Raw genomic sequence first — 15,594 nt, forward strand, 5'->3', positions numbered from 1 at the left:
ATTATGCTGAATCAGTGCCTTTGAGTTCGTCAAACTGTGATCCCTTACAAAAACTAACCATGCTTTTACTAGTGTAACCTTGGTTTGACTATGGTTTTTAGTAAAACAACAGAAACCATGGTTTTACTACAGTTATAACTACAACAATGCTTATGGTTTTAATACAGCATTTACAGTAAATTAAAGTGCAGTATATTAAAATGTAGAGTAACCATGGTTTAACAATTGTTTTGTTTGCAGTAAATCTGTCTTAGGGAGCTAGTATGTTCTTTTAGCACAGTACATGACAAATGCTGCCTCGATTTAGTACCATACGGTTTCTTTAATATTGTATTCTGTGCATGTATACAGTCCATAAATCATTCATTTACAAATAAACCAAAGCCTTAGACAGTACAAAGAAAGTACAGAATAGCTTTTGTGATGAAAACATGGTCCCTGCTTCTTAAAGTAAGAAACGTTTCATGCACATGCATGTTTATTCAGATATGTCTGATTCAGATGATTTCCAAGTTAAATGTTTATGGCAAAATCCTCTTTACAGTAAAAAAAAAGAAAGAAAGAAAGAAAAAAGTTATGTTATGCTTACCTCAACTAAGGGTGGTTTATCAAATAAGATGGTTTAATTCTCATTTTGCATAGATGAGTAAGAGATAAGTATACACAGAATATGAGTTATATGATATTTCCAAATATATAAACAAAGTCAATACAAATATGCTTTTTAGGGAAACCACTTGTCATTGACTAAAAATGGGAGCTCAGCACTTATAAACAAACACAGAGATAAACAACAACTGAATATTTTGAGCAATTTTTTTTTTTTTTTTTTTTTTTTTTAAGTAGCATTTGATAATGTATTCACGTATATAAAATCATTACAGTTTTGTAAATTGATATGCAAAATGGTCTTTGGTCTGCATCTTTTGTTTGCATGTGCCCAGACTGAATATGAATCTACATATACACCTCCAACATTTTTATTTCCAAACAAACCCAAGGAGCTCGGAAATACTGCAAACCTAACTGCAAAATAATAAATAAAAATAAGATAAAATAATATTTTTGTGTTTATAGCAGTGTGAGAACGAGCCGAAGAAATGTGGCGCCCCCTTCTGGATGTGTCCTGTGATGCAAGAGTGCCGCATAGATTTCAAAGACTTCCTGTGGAAGGGATCTTCTTGTCCATCATTAGGGGGGACAAGTGGAAATGTTGTCCTGGGCCTTGTAAAAAAAAAAAAAAAAAAAGGTAGCCCACCCATAAAATACAATCCCAATGGCATTTAGCGCGGTCCCTGTGTATCTTGTCAAAAAAATAAATAAATGGAGAATCCAACATAAAATAAAGTTTTGTCCATTCCAATACTGATGTTTTACTGTCTCAACGCCATCAGTGCATAAAAGCGGTCACATTACAGTAGCAAAAATGTAAATCCGTTTGGCTCCTCTACATCTGAAGTTGAAGATGTGGAGTTGGTCCCAGTTCATCAGGAACCTCTGCGTATGTTTTTTCTATTTGGTCTTCTGAGAGCCGATCATCACCTTAGAGACAAAGTTGACAATGGCGCTGGCCGGCTGCTCGGGGTCGTGCTCAGCAAACAGGTGACACACATTCTCTGTGCTGTTACCACTTTTCCTCGCAATGAAGCCAAAGATCCTGTTGTCCAAAGATCCACACACACATAATAAATGTACACACTCAAATACATTACTAGCACTACATCAGAACGGAGATAGTCTGATTAAAACAGGGATTTGACAACACAGAGTGAGAAGGTGATGAAGGAAGACTTACTTTGCAGCTGTGCAGCCGTCCCGTGTCCACCTGTGAACAGAAATCAGAACATCCCATTAAAAGTAAAGTAAAGTGTGACGGTTACATTTTTCTTCATAAATGTAACAATTTAAGGAAGCTTTAAGACAAATTTGCATTAATTGTATGTATTGTATGGACTAGATGATGAATGAAAAGCATTCAAACAAATGTTCAAACAAGGGTGCACTGTGTGTGTGTGTGTGTGTGTGTGTGTGTTACGTACTTCCTGTCCTGAGGATCCAGGGCACAGAATATCACAGTGTTGACAGCATAGTGTCTCCTGAAGAACAATCTGGAAACACACAGTAATATAAAAAACTCAGGACAGCATTATATGTCTATGCATATAGAATGATTCTTTGTATAAATATATACTACTTTTTTTTTTTTTTATTAACCAAGGAAGCCTTACATTTGATCAAAAGTAACAGTATATATATCTATTTTTATCTATTTAAAAGAAATGCTGTTCTTTTGAACTTTCTTATCAAAGAATCCTGAAAAAAAGTATACTGAACACTGGAGTAATGACTGTTGATTGCCATCACACGAATCCACTACTGTACATTTTAAATTATATACAAGCTGAAGACAGTTCTTTTAAATTGGAATAATATTTCACAATGTTGCTGTTTAACTGTATTTTTGATCAAATAAATGCAACCTTGGTAAGCCTAAGACACTTTTAAAAACATTTGAACAGTTCTCATTACACAACTTTACATTAAGATTAGTTTAAAATAGCAACATTTCCATTACAACGTTACTCAGAAAAAATCACTAACCTAAATGCACCATTTCATTGATGACATTACATTATCACTATCTCCCCCTAAACCCATCTAAATATAACTCAGAACTTTATACAAAATATAAAATCAAGTTAAGAACCAGAAATATAAAGAGACAGACTGACTTCCTCTGGTTGTCTGTGAGGGTGATTCCCTGTGCAGACACTTTAAAGTGAACGACGGTGGATGTGGGTGCTGGGTCCATGCTGAAGATCCCAGTGGTGGCCTTCTGGACACCCTGAACTCCTGTCAGAGACTCTAGATCCACGCTGCCCAGGAACCACACGTTACACGCTGAGCAACAACACACACGTTAACACATGCATGAGATAACCACTGATATTGTTCAGCATGCACACAGATATTACTCTACCTGCTCCCTGCTTGAGAAGCTCGGCTGCAGAGTTTGTAGACGTCTGTGATGAAGATTCATTTAATTCCTCCAGAGGGTCTGAAACAGGCTTCTGTTAGCATATAAACACTAAAAAGATAAAACACAAACACACACACACACACTAATATTATACCATACCTCTCTTTGGGATGATGAGTCTGCAGGGTAAAGCCAAGGGTGTGATTGAATGCTGACACACCAAAGCTGTGAGACTCCCTGTACATACAAGAAACAATATTAGTAAGTTTAGCTGAATGGTTTACCATATTTTCCATACAATACCAATGCATGGCTGTTGCAATAATTTTAAAATGTATGCTCAGCATAGATGCATTTATTTGATTAAAAATACAGAAATATTGTGAAATATTATTACAATTCAAAAAAATGATTTTAATTGATTTTATAGTGTAATTAGTTTCTGCAATAACATCATTACTCCAGTATTTAGAGTAACATAATCCTTCCAATATCATTGTAATATACTGATTAAGTGCTCAGTAAATACATATTATTTTTATCATCAATGCTGAAAATGCTGAATTTTTTTTCAGTATTGTTTGATGCATAGAAAGTTCTAAATAATAATTTCCAACAATACGAATGCCGCTTTTGATCAATTCAATGCATCCTTGTTTAATATAGGTATTAATTTCTTATATACAGTACCGACCAAAAGTTTGGAAACATTACTATTTTTAATGTTTTTGAAAGAAGTTTCTTCTGCTCATCAAGCCTGCATTTATTTGATCAAAAATACAGATTTTTTTTTTATATTGTGATATTTTATTACAATTTAAACTAATTGTTTTAAAATTTGTTATACTTTAAATTATCATTTATTTCTGTTATGCAAAGCTGAATTTTAGGATCATTATCACATGATCCTTTAGAAATCATTCTAATGTGATGATTCATTATCAAAGTTGGAAACAGTTCTGCTGCTTAATATTTTTTTCAGAACATGTGATACTTTTTTAGGATACTTTGATGAATAAAAAGTAAAAAAAAAAAAAAAAAGAAGCTATGTTTTTAAAATATAAATATCTTGTAATAACAATATACACTACTGGTCAGTAATTTGGGGTCAGTAATTCTTTCTTTCTTTTTTTTTTTTTTTTTAATAAAATCAATTATTTTATTCAGCAAGGATGTGTTAAATTGATAAAAAGTGATAGTAAAGAAAATATATTATCAGAATATATATTATTAGAATTTTATTTTTATTTTGAATAAATGCAGTTCTTTTGAACCTTTTATTCATCAAATATATTAGACAGCAGAACTGTTTCCAACACTCATAATAAATCAGAATATTAGAATGGTTTCTAAATGATCATGTAATAGACTGGATGTTACATGTGACACTGAAGGCTGGAGTAGGGATGCTGATGCTTCAGCTTTTTTTTTTTTTTTTTAAGTATATTCAAATAGAAAACTATTATTTTAAGTTGTAATCCTATTTCACAATATTACTGTTTTTTTCTGTATTTTTGATCAAATATAAATGCAGGCTTGATGAGCTGAAGAAACTTCTTTCAAAAACATTAAAAATAGTAATGTTTCCAAACTTTTGGTCTGTACTGTATATATTGCTAACCTGATCTTTTGAGTAAGTGAAAAAAAGGGAAACTATTGTATGATGCTCCTGATTACAGCCACTAGAGGGAGATCCTGACCATGCAGTGATTAAAGAACCAGGCCTCATGTCTTCATTAACATTCACACGGACCTTAAAAGATACTTACCAAAATAAGGTTCGTTGGGGCAGCCTTTTAACCTCACTCCTTTAGATGTGCACTCGATCAGGAAATGCCGCACAAGCTCACTGGACAGATCGCCCACTGTGCTCACACAACAGGAAATGAGAAGATTATTAGTTATGAGTTTATGAGTACAATTATTTTTAATTACCAAAGCAATCACAGCACATATGTAATGTCAGGACGAAATGGATGCAGAGGTGTTGACCAGATTTGTAAAGACCCATTTATATATAGAAGATAGAATCAAAAGAATCAAATGGTTATTATTATTATTATTTGTTTTAATAAGCATTTCCCACACTCTCACTGACGCTTAGAATGAATCTGACTGTTTTTTGTTGCTGTGCTTTACTCACATCATATGTGAAATGAGAAATAGCGCTCTGATATGGGTTTAATATATAACTCCTTCAATGACAACATCGCCAGAATGTAAACAAAACTAAATGTGCTGTACAAACTATGAAAGTAGCTCTGAAATGATCAGGGATGTTGTTATAAAGAGCGTTTCAGCAGCTTGTTCTGAGATCCTTCTGCAGGACTTCTTCCTGTATTTTACTCTTATCATTAGTTCATCTAGCAGTTAGGAACAACAGCATGTATCCTACTTCCTCCTCACTGCCTCACCATGACTGGCCAGGCCACGTTTCTGAACACCACGCACATCTGTTATTGAAAATAGACTGTGAGTATGTTATCACACAATGAACTCTTATCTCAAAAGACAGAGCTAAATTTAATTTATCATGAAAAAATAAATTAGATAGCATAATACTGTGTGAAACCCCCTGTTGAGGAGCCATCTAGAATTGAATCAAGAGACTGACAGTGTGTGTGTGTGTGTGTGCGTGTGTGTGTGTCTCCCTTTCTTCCTCTGATTGAGAAACACGCTGTGTTTACGGAGGGGCTCTGGATATGAATGCTCCAGCTGTGTTCACACTCATTCAGCTGTTCCTCACACAATAGTGCTGGGACATCCTGCTCTCCAGGGTCTTAAACCCCATCAAATATTTCACTGCAGTTCATTCCAGGAGTTGCCCTGTACATTCAGACTCTGGGGACAGTTCATGTGCTGACAAAGTGCTGGCCATTACAAACCACTGGTCTCAAATCTGGAGCCGTGCTCGGATATTTTCCACACAAAGTACTTTTTAAATCACATGAAGTATGCTATCAAAACCCGAACAGTTTGCAGGCATTCCGTCATCGTTCAGCTCAAGTGAGTGGAAATGTGAGAGCTGTCATAAAAAGTACAATGTATGGAGCGTTCTCTTACTTTTTCGGCTTTGCTGTGGAATGGACGGTGGGGGCGTGGCCACCTTCATGGCCAATCCGTAAGCTCCTCTGAAAGAGTGACTGTCTCTGATGATGAAGGACCCCGGCTCTTTATCCTTGAGAATGGCAATAGCTACAAAAAAAAAAAAAAGTAAATATATATATATATATATATATGTCATTTTAAATAAAGAAGCAAAGAGAAATTAATGCTTATAAACCTTAGCTGGGATAGACAGCGATGGAGTAATGGAAGCTCTTTTGAGAACATTCAAGTGATCAATTTACATTATAAACCACCAATAAACAGAAAACTTTCACAGAAGCCAAATTTATGAAAAGCAGTTGCTGTCAAAAATAATATTTTTGTACAAAATCAATAATATTACATAGAATGCTGCTACAAAAATCATCACTGGCATCTGTGCAAGGATTCAGATAAATCTGAACAAATTAATTTAGTAAAAGGAGTTTAAAAAGAATTTCCATTGCTTAATATGATTGAAAACAGCTGAACTACTTTCAGTCTGCTTCAAAAAAAGAGGTAAGTGAAAAAACTAAGCCGTGAGGGAAAGAAATGAATAGATTAATTCAACAAAAACACATTGTGACAGCAAAGACTTTTATAATGTCACAAAATATTTCTATTTCAAATAAATATTTGGAAGTTGCTATTCATTAAACGATCCTGAAAAAATTTACCAGTTTCCACTTAAATGTTGATCAGCATAACTGTTTTCAATCAACTGATTGAAAATAATAATAAATGTTTCTTGAAAGCAATTCAGCATATTAAAATGATTTCTGAAGGATCATGTGACACTGAAGACTGTAATGTAATGATGAGTAATGATGCTGAAAATACAGCTATGCCATCACAGGAATAACAAGAATCCTTTTAAAAACATAAAAAAACCATAACTACCCCAAACATTTGACCGATACTGTTTATCCCTCACAGCCATAATCATATTTAACATGCCTCCAAATTCAACTAAGGCCTAATGAGGCTCTAATATTATTACCTTGCTCTCTTGAGATATCTGGCTTGTACCAAAACTTTGACGTATCCTGAACGAACTTCACATTTTCTGGTTTACTGGCCATGAAATCTGCAAATAAGAATAATATCACATTAGCATGTGACGTTTTAATCTAGTTGTCTGTGTGTGCTTCCAGACAGACATGCTACAAACCTGGACTTGGTGTGGATCTGGTGGGTGAGGTGTTGTGACTGGCATAGGACGTGCTGATTCCACTCCTGCTGAACGGGAACATGGTCTCTGAGCCTTCAGTCCCTCGTCTCTTCAGGGGCAGAAGGGGAGGCTGAGCCACATCCAGACCCAGAGCCTCCAGACCCTCCACCGCCTCCAGAAGGCTGCTCTCCAGGCTCTCGACATCCAGAGAGGAGGACAGGCCACAGGGTGCTCCCCGAGGGGAGCTGTGGGAGTTTGGGGCCGAGAGGGTGAGGGGTGGGGAGGGCTGAGGGGTGTAGTGACTCAAGGGGGTGCTGGATCCACCCTCTAACCAGGAATGAGCGAGGGTGGGACTGCACGGAGAAGAGAAAACAGCACAGAGTTATCTTACATATCCTGTGCATAGACAAACACACCCCACCATGTGTTTATACATCGTTAAATATAGACTAGATACACATTAGACCACACATGCAGCCTGTTGTTACTGAAAACCCAGCATTTACTTCAGAAAGGTGGGAGAGGTAATATAAAAGTAATATAATGCAGTAATATAAAAAATTTGGCCGATACTATTACCTAGTCAGAAATTGTTAACATACATAAGAAATTTTATATCATTATAAGATTTATATTTTTATAAGTATTATATACATATAATTAATATTTTAAGATTTGTATAATATACATTTATATACAATTTATGTTTACATACTCTTATGATCTGCATTTATATGATCAAAAATACTATTATAGTGTGAAATATTATTACAGTTTAATGAACTGATATCTATTTGAAAATATTTACAAAAGTAATTTATTCTTGTGATGGCAAATTAGATTTTATTAGCAGCCATTACTCCAGTCTTCATTGTCCCATTATACTTTTAAAAATGTTTATCAATGTTCAAAACAGTTGTGCTGCTTAATATTTTGTGGAAACTATGATTTTTTTTTTTTTTTCAAGATTCTATAAGAAACATTTTTACTTAAAATGAACAGCATTTATTAGATTTGTTGTTGTTGTTGTTGTCATTTTATAAATGTCTTTAATGTCACTTTTGTTCATTCCAGTGTGTCCCTTCTCAATAAAATTAAAAGTATACATTATTTATATTTATTTAAATGTGAAAATACAAGAAATCAGCCATTACTTTTAAATACTACATACTAAACAAGTGAATTACAAGTGAAGATTACATTTTACTGCATTATTAAATTAAATGAGCATTTTAAAAGATTTAATGAACATTTAATTATAGTAAAGGTATGGGTAATCTAAAAATGAAATTAGGAAAAATGTACATGCACAGTTACTGTAAATACCCAATATCAACTGTTAACTGACATGGAACTGCTATATTGTGCATCATCACTATTGACTGCTGTGGTTGGTTGATTGACAGACGGACAGTACCTGTCTGTGTTGACCAGTGGGCTGGGGGTGGAGATAGAGTGCATGGATCCAAACATCCTCTGACAGGAGGTGGGACTTCCTGTGACATCAGAGTGATAGAGCTCTCCATCAGATGATATGCTGTCCACATATCCTCTTGACTCTGCAAGGAAATACACAACAGGATTTTAAAGGCCCGAACACACACACAACACACACACACCTTCAACCACTTTCTCTGGAAGATTCCATTTGGCTTGAGCAATGTCTTATCGCATGCCCACAAAATATTTGAAGACCTGCACTGTGCAACCTGCTACTAGTTGCCAAATCCAGGATATAAATCAAGTGGTATTATTAGACAGAATCTTATAAAGGAGTTGGGCTCGTGGTTTTGGCAGAAACCCATGCACACGCATTCTTCAGATGGTGCATAACAAACCACAGGGGAGGGACCCTGCAGGATTTTCTCTCTGTTTGTCTCCCACTCCCTCGCTCGCTCGCTCTCTATGTGGAAACTGGCTGGATATAATCAAATTGATTTTGTAGTCTATCCTCTTTGATCTTTGAAAACATATCTGCAATTAAAAATATAGCTTTAGGCAGCAGTTAGCGGCAAAATAATGGGCTTTATTGTCCCCCATGAAGAAATGGATTCACATCTTTGAAATTTTAACTCCAAGAAGGAAACAGGATTGTTGTTCTCAGTATTGCAAATGTAACCAACAGTCCCAAGTAATCATCCATTCCATAGTTATAGAAAATGCAATTAGCAACAGCCCTTTATGCTGGACTCCTCACAAATGTTTTCTTTCAACAGACAATGCAATGTTTTACTAATCAAAGCATATGCTGTAGCATGATAGCGGCTCCTTCTTCAGCCATGACCACACTCCTAACCACATCATGTGATGGTTGTCAAGGAGATGTTGTCTTTGAAAACGTAATCAAGAATACAGGAAAACACAGACAAACACACAAACAACATCTAGAGGCAGAAGAGTCTAAAGTGTTCCCAAAATAGATCTTGTGACCCTCCCAAAAAACAAAAACCAAAAAAAAAAACTGAAACTCATTACCAAGACACAGAATCCCAAAACTGCTTCGCAGAGATTCATCTGGTTTGCTTCTCTCAGATCAAAACAGCAACACAGCTGCTCACCGGCACATGTTGTGTATTGATGCAGGTGGTCAGCATGGGATGCTGGTTTGCTGGTGTCCCACCAGGCTTCTTAACTAGCTTAACCAGCAATTAGCTTCACCTGAAAGACCCATGCTGGTCCACCAACTTCACTAGTTAACTTTTACTACTGAAAAGCACAGCTACACTGATCCTCAAGCTAAATCTGCAAAATAAAACAGAATAACTGAATAAACCAGCCTGGACTTGCATGGCAGTTCATTTAAGTCAACAAATGGATTCAAATGAAGCAGAAAGGCATCCAAACATAATTCTCCAGAAACCAACGGCATCAACAGATGTCAAGGTCACATGAGGATTGCAGCCAAGAGGTCAATGATCTGCTGAACTGTACCAGCTCTTCAAAGAGAAGATCTAGATGACCCTTCCAGACAGAAGAAAGAGGTCTGAGGGGCTAACAAGAAACTTATTACATGCCAAAAATGAAGCAGCACTGACTTTAAGATGTCAGGCATCCCAGGTTTGTTTTGAAACTTGCACTTTATTTCTCAAAATATGAATGCAGATGCTTCTGGTTATACAGGCTTTCAAAACGCAATCTTGGAGATTAACTCTTGGATGAAATGGAGAAGGTACACAATGTCAAAAAATGTGTTTTACAGAAAGAACTACTTACAAATGACTTCACATGCCTCTCACTCAAAGAAAGAGTTTAATTTAATATAAGATGTTGTTTTGTTTTCAATATATTTTCTTTAATATATTTAATTTAATTATTAAAGGGAAAAGTATATACTATTAAATGCTTTTTTACTTTTATATATTTTGAAATAATTTTAAATTAAAATTAAAATTAAATGTATGCATTTAGCAGATGTTTTTATCCAAAGCGACTTACAGTGCATTCAGGCTATCAATTTTTACATATCATGTGTTCCCGGGGAATCGAACCCCAAACCTTGTGCTTGATATATATATATATATATATATATATATATATATATATATATATATATATATATATATATATATATATATATATATATATATGTGTGTGTGTGTGTGTGTGTTTGTGTGTGTGTGTGTGTGTGTGTGTGTATATATATAATAGATATATATAATTTTTCTCATATTCCTTTAGTTTTCGTTGAAGTACTAAAATTAAAATGTTTATTTAAAAATACATCAAATAATAACATGATAATAAAAACTATACAGACATATTAAAAAGTAATTAAAAGATATCAAAATACACAAAAAAATAAAAATACCTTTAAATTAAATATAAAATATAATTCAAAATATTAAAAACAATATTATCAAAAACCAAAAGTACTATTATTCTTCTTGTTTTATTTTATTTATTATAAAAAGATTACCCCTTAACACTAGCATTTTTTATTCATTTGACTTTTTTTTATATATTTATTTTTTACAAAAACCATCTAATACTAGTGTTTCCTATTGTTTTCCTGTTATATCTACCTGTTTATCTTTTTATTTATTCTAAAAACATTAGACTAACCGAGACTTGTCACAGCACTTACATATTATTCCCTTTTGTTGTTTTTTTTTGATTGCTTCTATTGTCCTCATTTGTAAGTTGCTTTGGATAAAAGTAACATCTGCTAACTGACTAAATGTAAATGTAATGTAGTCTTCAAATGAATGAGGTCATAACTTAGAGAGAGTGTAAAAGAGACAGGCGTATATGTTTATGCATCAGTCTGTTTTACATTAAATGCTGTCATGAAAGCACAGCATAACCCTCCTCAATATTTGCACATCATATCAGCATCTTACAGAGTTTGGAATTTGGCTGGCAAATGAAAGAAAAGGATGATAAAAGTGTGTGTAAGCATGTTTGTGTGCATGTCTGCTCAGACCAGGTCTTTCAGGATTAAATCTCTCACATGCCAGTGAGACAAAGGACAACTTCAGTTTTACAGACTTAACAAACTCGCCATTCAAAGGAAGAATGCACAAACACAGACACACACACACACACACACACTTTACAGTGAGCCAAGTTGAAAAAAGTCCAGCTGTTGTGTTCAAAGCTGCAAAGCTGAGCTGCACAGAGAATGTGTGGAGGGGAAAATAAAAAGAGAGAATTCAACACATGAGAATTAAATACTTTACAGTCAAAGGCATTTCTCCAATATGATGCATGGTCTAAAATATGTCTCTTATAAGATTTAACTCTAGTCTGATTTATATATCTGGGCTTCCTCTCATACTTCAGCTGCCTTTATGACCAAATTTACATGACGTCTTTTCTTTATGAGACCTGTCCACTTCTGCACAACACTGTCCACTTATTTTAGAGGAGAGAAAAAAACATACCAAAAATAAAACACATACCTTTTCCATCGCTTAGGTACTCAGCACACTAAAATAGCTATGGAGTCTGTTTTGGTCTTTATAATGCAAAATACACATTCAACACATGTAATCAATCAGACAGCTAATGGACTGGACTAACTAACCAAATATTCAGATATTCATTTAATCCTATTCTTCGTCAAAGTGAGTCCTACCCTGGCAAAAGACCAGTAATAAAAAAACCAAATAGTTTGTTTTGGATCATTTGGATGTGTGCTGTTAAATCTTAAGCTCAATTTTAGTTCAAACTGACCCAAGACTCATTCTACAATTTCATAACACATTCTTTCCCCATCCACATTCATTTGGACACAGGCCCAAACAAAACTGTCCTTTGTCCAGAGACAGAGAGAAGAATAGTGTCCACTGTCTCCACTCCATCAGAGTGCTCACACATTTACTCACGACAAGAGCACCACGTCCATCTCTTTTTGTTTTAGGGCCTCCCATGGTTACTTGATAAATCTGCCTGGCCAGATGAGAAAGTGCCAAAGCCTAAATCACCAATCTGAGGTGAATTACGGGACAAGTCAAGTGTAAATGAGCTTTAGAAAAGACTGAATACAAGACGTTTTCCACAAAACACCCCACTGGTAAAGTATGATCTGCTGACTCTGTGAGAAAGCACATGAGGAATGCAAAACACGGACAGAACCAACAAAATTTAGAGTACTTTAAGCACAAACACTGGGGCTGAAAAGTGTTTGTCTTCATCAGTGAAGTTTTGGCAATGCAAATAACACTTTCAGATCTCCAGAGAAAGTTTCCAAGTCTAAGGGCCAGCGGAGACAGGAAACATTCACAAACCAAAAGAGTGTACCACATACACACACATCACCCATATACATAAACATAATCTCCAAATATATAATATGTCATTTATATCTTACAATATTTATCCCCCAAAAATTTTGAGATAACAACAGACTGTAAATGCAAAATTCTAAAGAAAAAGCCTAAATTGTGAGATATTAATAGTGAGGAAAAATTAAACAAAATTTGTATGATAAAAAGTTGCAATTATATTTATTTTAGTTTAATTTATTATTAATATTTAGTTCTTTTATTTACATTTTTATTATGAGGTAAACTCCAAATATATGACCTACACTCTAAAAAACTTATTTTATTTATTTATTTAATCATCATTTCATTGTGTCTTTTTTGCTGGGAGATTTATTTATTATTTTTTACCCAGCTGCTGGGTATAGGCAGATTTCTTTTATTTACTGAATTTAATTTAATATATTCTTAAAACAAGATAAATATTTCATCCATAATAAGGACACTTTGTCGCAAACAAGTTTTCATGTCATGAGAAACAGAGAACGTTAAAATGTTTTTACTGGAAAACAGGACTGAAACACTGATTCTAATGATTTGCAGTGTACTAAAGATGCACTAAGAGAAGAGAAGGTTTTGTCCATGATGAGGGGGTGTTCACATTGACCTCATGCTGACAAGAAGACTATTCAAGTCTGAGAGAGATGGCTACAGCAAATGGCTGATGCATCAGCATACAAACACACAAGCAAATGCTCAAACACATGCACAAACACAAGCACAACTCAAAAAGTTTGTCAGAATGGCACAAAATCTTTCCCCACATACCTAGAGAAGCAGTCATGCTGAAGTATTCCTCAAAAGAAACTCATCCACAGAAGATGGGCTGAACTTGCCGGACCCTGCTGTGTTCTGAAGCTCCTGCACGCTTTCAGTCTTTCACTGCTCCGAGTCTGTAATGTCTACATTGTCACTTATTTCACCTCACATTTTCTCTCTCTCTCTCTCTTTCTCTTCCCGGCACAAACACTGACTATGACCATCACATCACACAGTTGCTGTTCTGTCCAACTCCGTCCCCTTACCCTCTCTCTCTAATCATCTGTGTCTAGCCTGAATGAAGTCATTGAGGTTTTGGAATTCTGTTAAACCCCAGATGGAAAACTACTTCATTCTTCCAGCAGTGCCACTGGTTGACTGACTCCAGCTTTGAGGAGGGAGGGAAGGGGGAGGGCAGAAAGAAAAGGAAGAGGGAGGGAGGACGACTGCCCCCAACTGGCATGAGAGAGAAAGGTAGTGAAAACCCCCCATGGCTTCATTACCATTTGAGTTCATGAGTGCTCTCCTGCCTTTGATAGCCCATTCAAGCATTGTTCTCTGCAGACTCTCACAGTCTGTTTCACCTAACCAAACGCCAGCACTGGGGTCAGGGGTGAGGATGGCCTTTTATGGACCACCATGTGTTGCTGCTCACCACATCTGCTTCTATGCAAAACAGTCATATTCTTAAAACATACTGTGGTCGTTTTTTGGGGTAAATACATTAAAAACATTATCTTTACCCGGGAAGCAACATTCACAATATACAGTATGAAGAGTTCTCAGACGAGAATCTTCAATATGTGTATTTTGACTTAAATGTGACTTTCCTTTAGCAGATCATTTCACTTGTTTGACTACTGATCTAACAAATAAACAAAATCTGTGCAAATTAAAAAACGAAATCAAAATTTTATTCAAGAAATGTAAGACAGAATTGCTTTTCCCTGGTGGTCACAGACTCTATTCAAGATATGTCTTGTTACCTCTTGCTTCTCTAGTGAATTTATCTTGTTTAAAGTTGTTTACTTATTTTGTATACACTACTGTTCAAAAGTTTTGGGTCAGTGAGATTTTATTCAGCAAGGGTGCATTTTAAAATATGAAAACATATTCAAATAGAAAACTTTAAATTGTTCCTGCTTAATCAGACTGTATAAAAGACTGATTTATACTTCTGCATCAGAACTACAGTGTAGCCTACACATAGAGGCACTCCCTCAGGTGACCTTTAAAGAGGCCATGCTTTCCTCTTCCTTCCCCCTCAAACGTCTGTGTAAATATTTACATATGCCTGTCAGTGAGAGTTCGGCTGTAAGACCTTTTCTCCTGTTTATTTAGACACTAAAACATAGATGGACTACTGTTACATAACCTCCAAATCTTCCCAAATCAGGAAATTAAACAAGCCGTCCTCCCCTCCTCTAGACCAAACTTGCTGGAGGCTGGGCATGTTTAATGAAACAAATCTTTTTCATGATCACTTTATTTTTTTATATTTAAAATATAAATCTTGTAATGCTGGAAATTGGATTATAAAACAGGTAATCTGACTTGAAGATAATTTAAGAAGTATAAAAACATTTAATACTAAGATTTGTAGTTGCTTGTAAACGTTTTTATACTTATCAAAGTATTTATAATGTAAAAAGAGTAAAAAAAAAATTTAATATAATGTGATACAACATCATCTTCTCCGCTCTTCCAATCTATCATTATTCCCATGTTTTCCTGTGCCTCCTCATTAAGATGTAATCAGGCAATAGTATTTCCCCCATAAAAGTTACATAACTGATGAGTTTTTGCAAATGTGCTGTTTTTGACTCACATTT

At 35.1% G+C, this 15,594-nt stretch overlaps 1 protein-coding gene across 8 annotated transcripts in view; it reads right to left on the reverse strand.

Annotated features, from left to right (window-relative positions):
- Positions 1–298: 298 nt before the first annotated feature.
- si:ch211-191a24.3 (tensin-3) overlaps positions 299–15,594 on the reverse strand; it is a 41,912-nt gene continuing 26,616 nt past the window's right edge. For 7 of the 8 annotated variants that reach the window (XM_052535068.1, XM_052535072.1, XM_052535073.1 and 4 more), the window contains 11 exons: positions 8,656–8,797; positions 7,239–7,591; positions 7,068–7,154; positions 6,044–6,175; positions 4,750–4,845; positions 3,140–3,217; positions 2,981–3,058; positions 2,733–2,901; positions 2,040–2,108; positions 1,796–1,825; positions 299–1,657 (listed from right to left, as the gene is read on the reverse strand). In XM_052535068.1, coding sequence (XP_052391028.1) covers positions 1,513–1,657; positions 1,796–1,825; positions 2,040–2,108; positions 2,733–2,901; positions 2,981–3,058; positions 3,140–3,217; positions 4,750–4,845; positions 6,044–6,175; positions 7,068–7,154; positions 7,239–7,591; positions 8,656–8,797 — 1,379 coding nt within the window. In that variant the 3' untranslated portion in view covers positions 299–1,512. Of the gene's footprint in view, positions 1,658–1,795; positions 1,826–2,039; positions 2,109–2,732; positions 2,902–2,980; positions 3,059–3,139; positions 3,218–4,745; positions 4,846–6,043; positions 6,176–7,067; positions 7,155–7,238; positions 7,592–8,655; positions 8,798–15,594 lie in introns of all 8 variants that reach the window. The other variant, XM_052535071.1, reaches the window with a different exon arrangement.

The sequence above is a fragment of the Carassius gibelio genome, chromosome A20 (assembly GCF_023724105.1).
Source record: "Carassius gibelio isolate Cgi1373 ecotype wild population from Czech Republic chromosome A20, carGib1.2-hapl.c, whole genome shotgun sequence".
Taxonomy (NCBI): Eukaryota; Metazoa; Chordata; class Actinopteri; order Cypriniformes; family Cyprinidae; genus Carassius; species Carassius gibelio.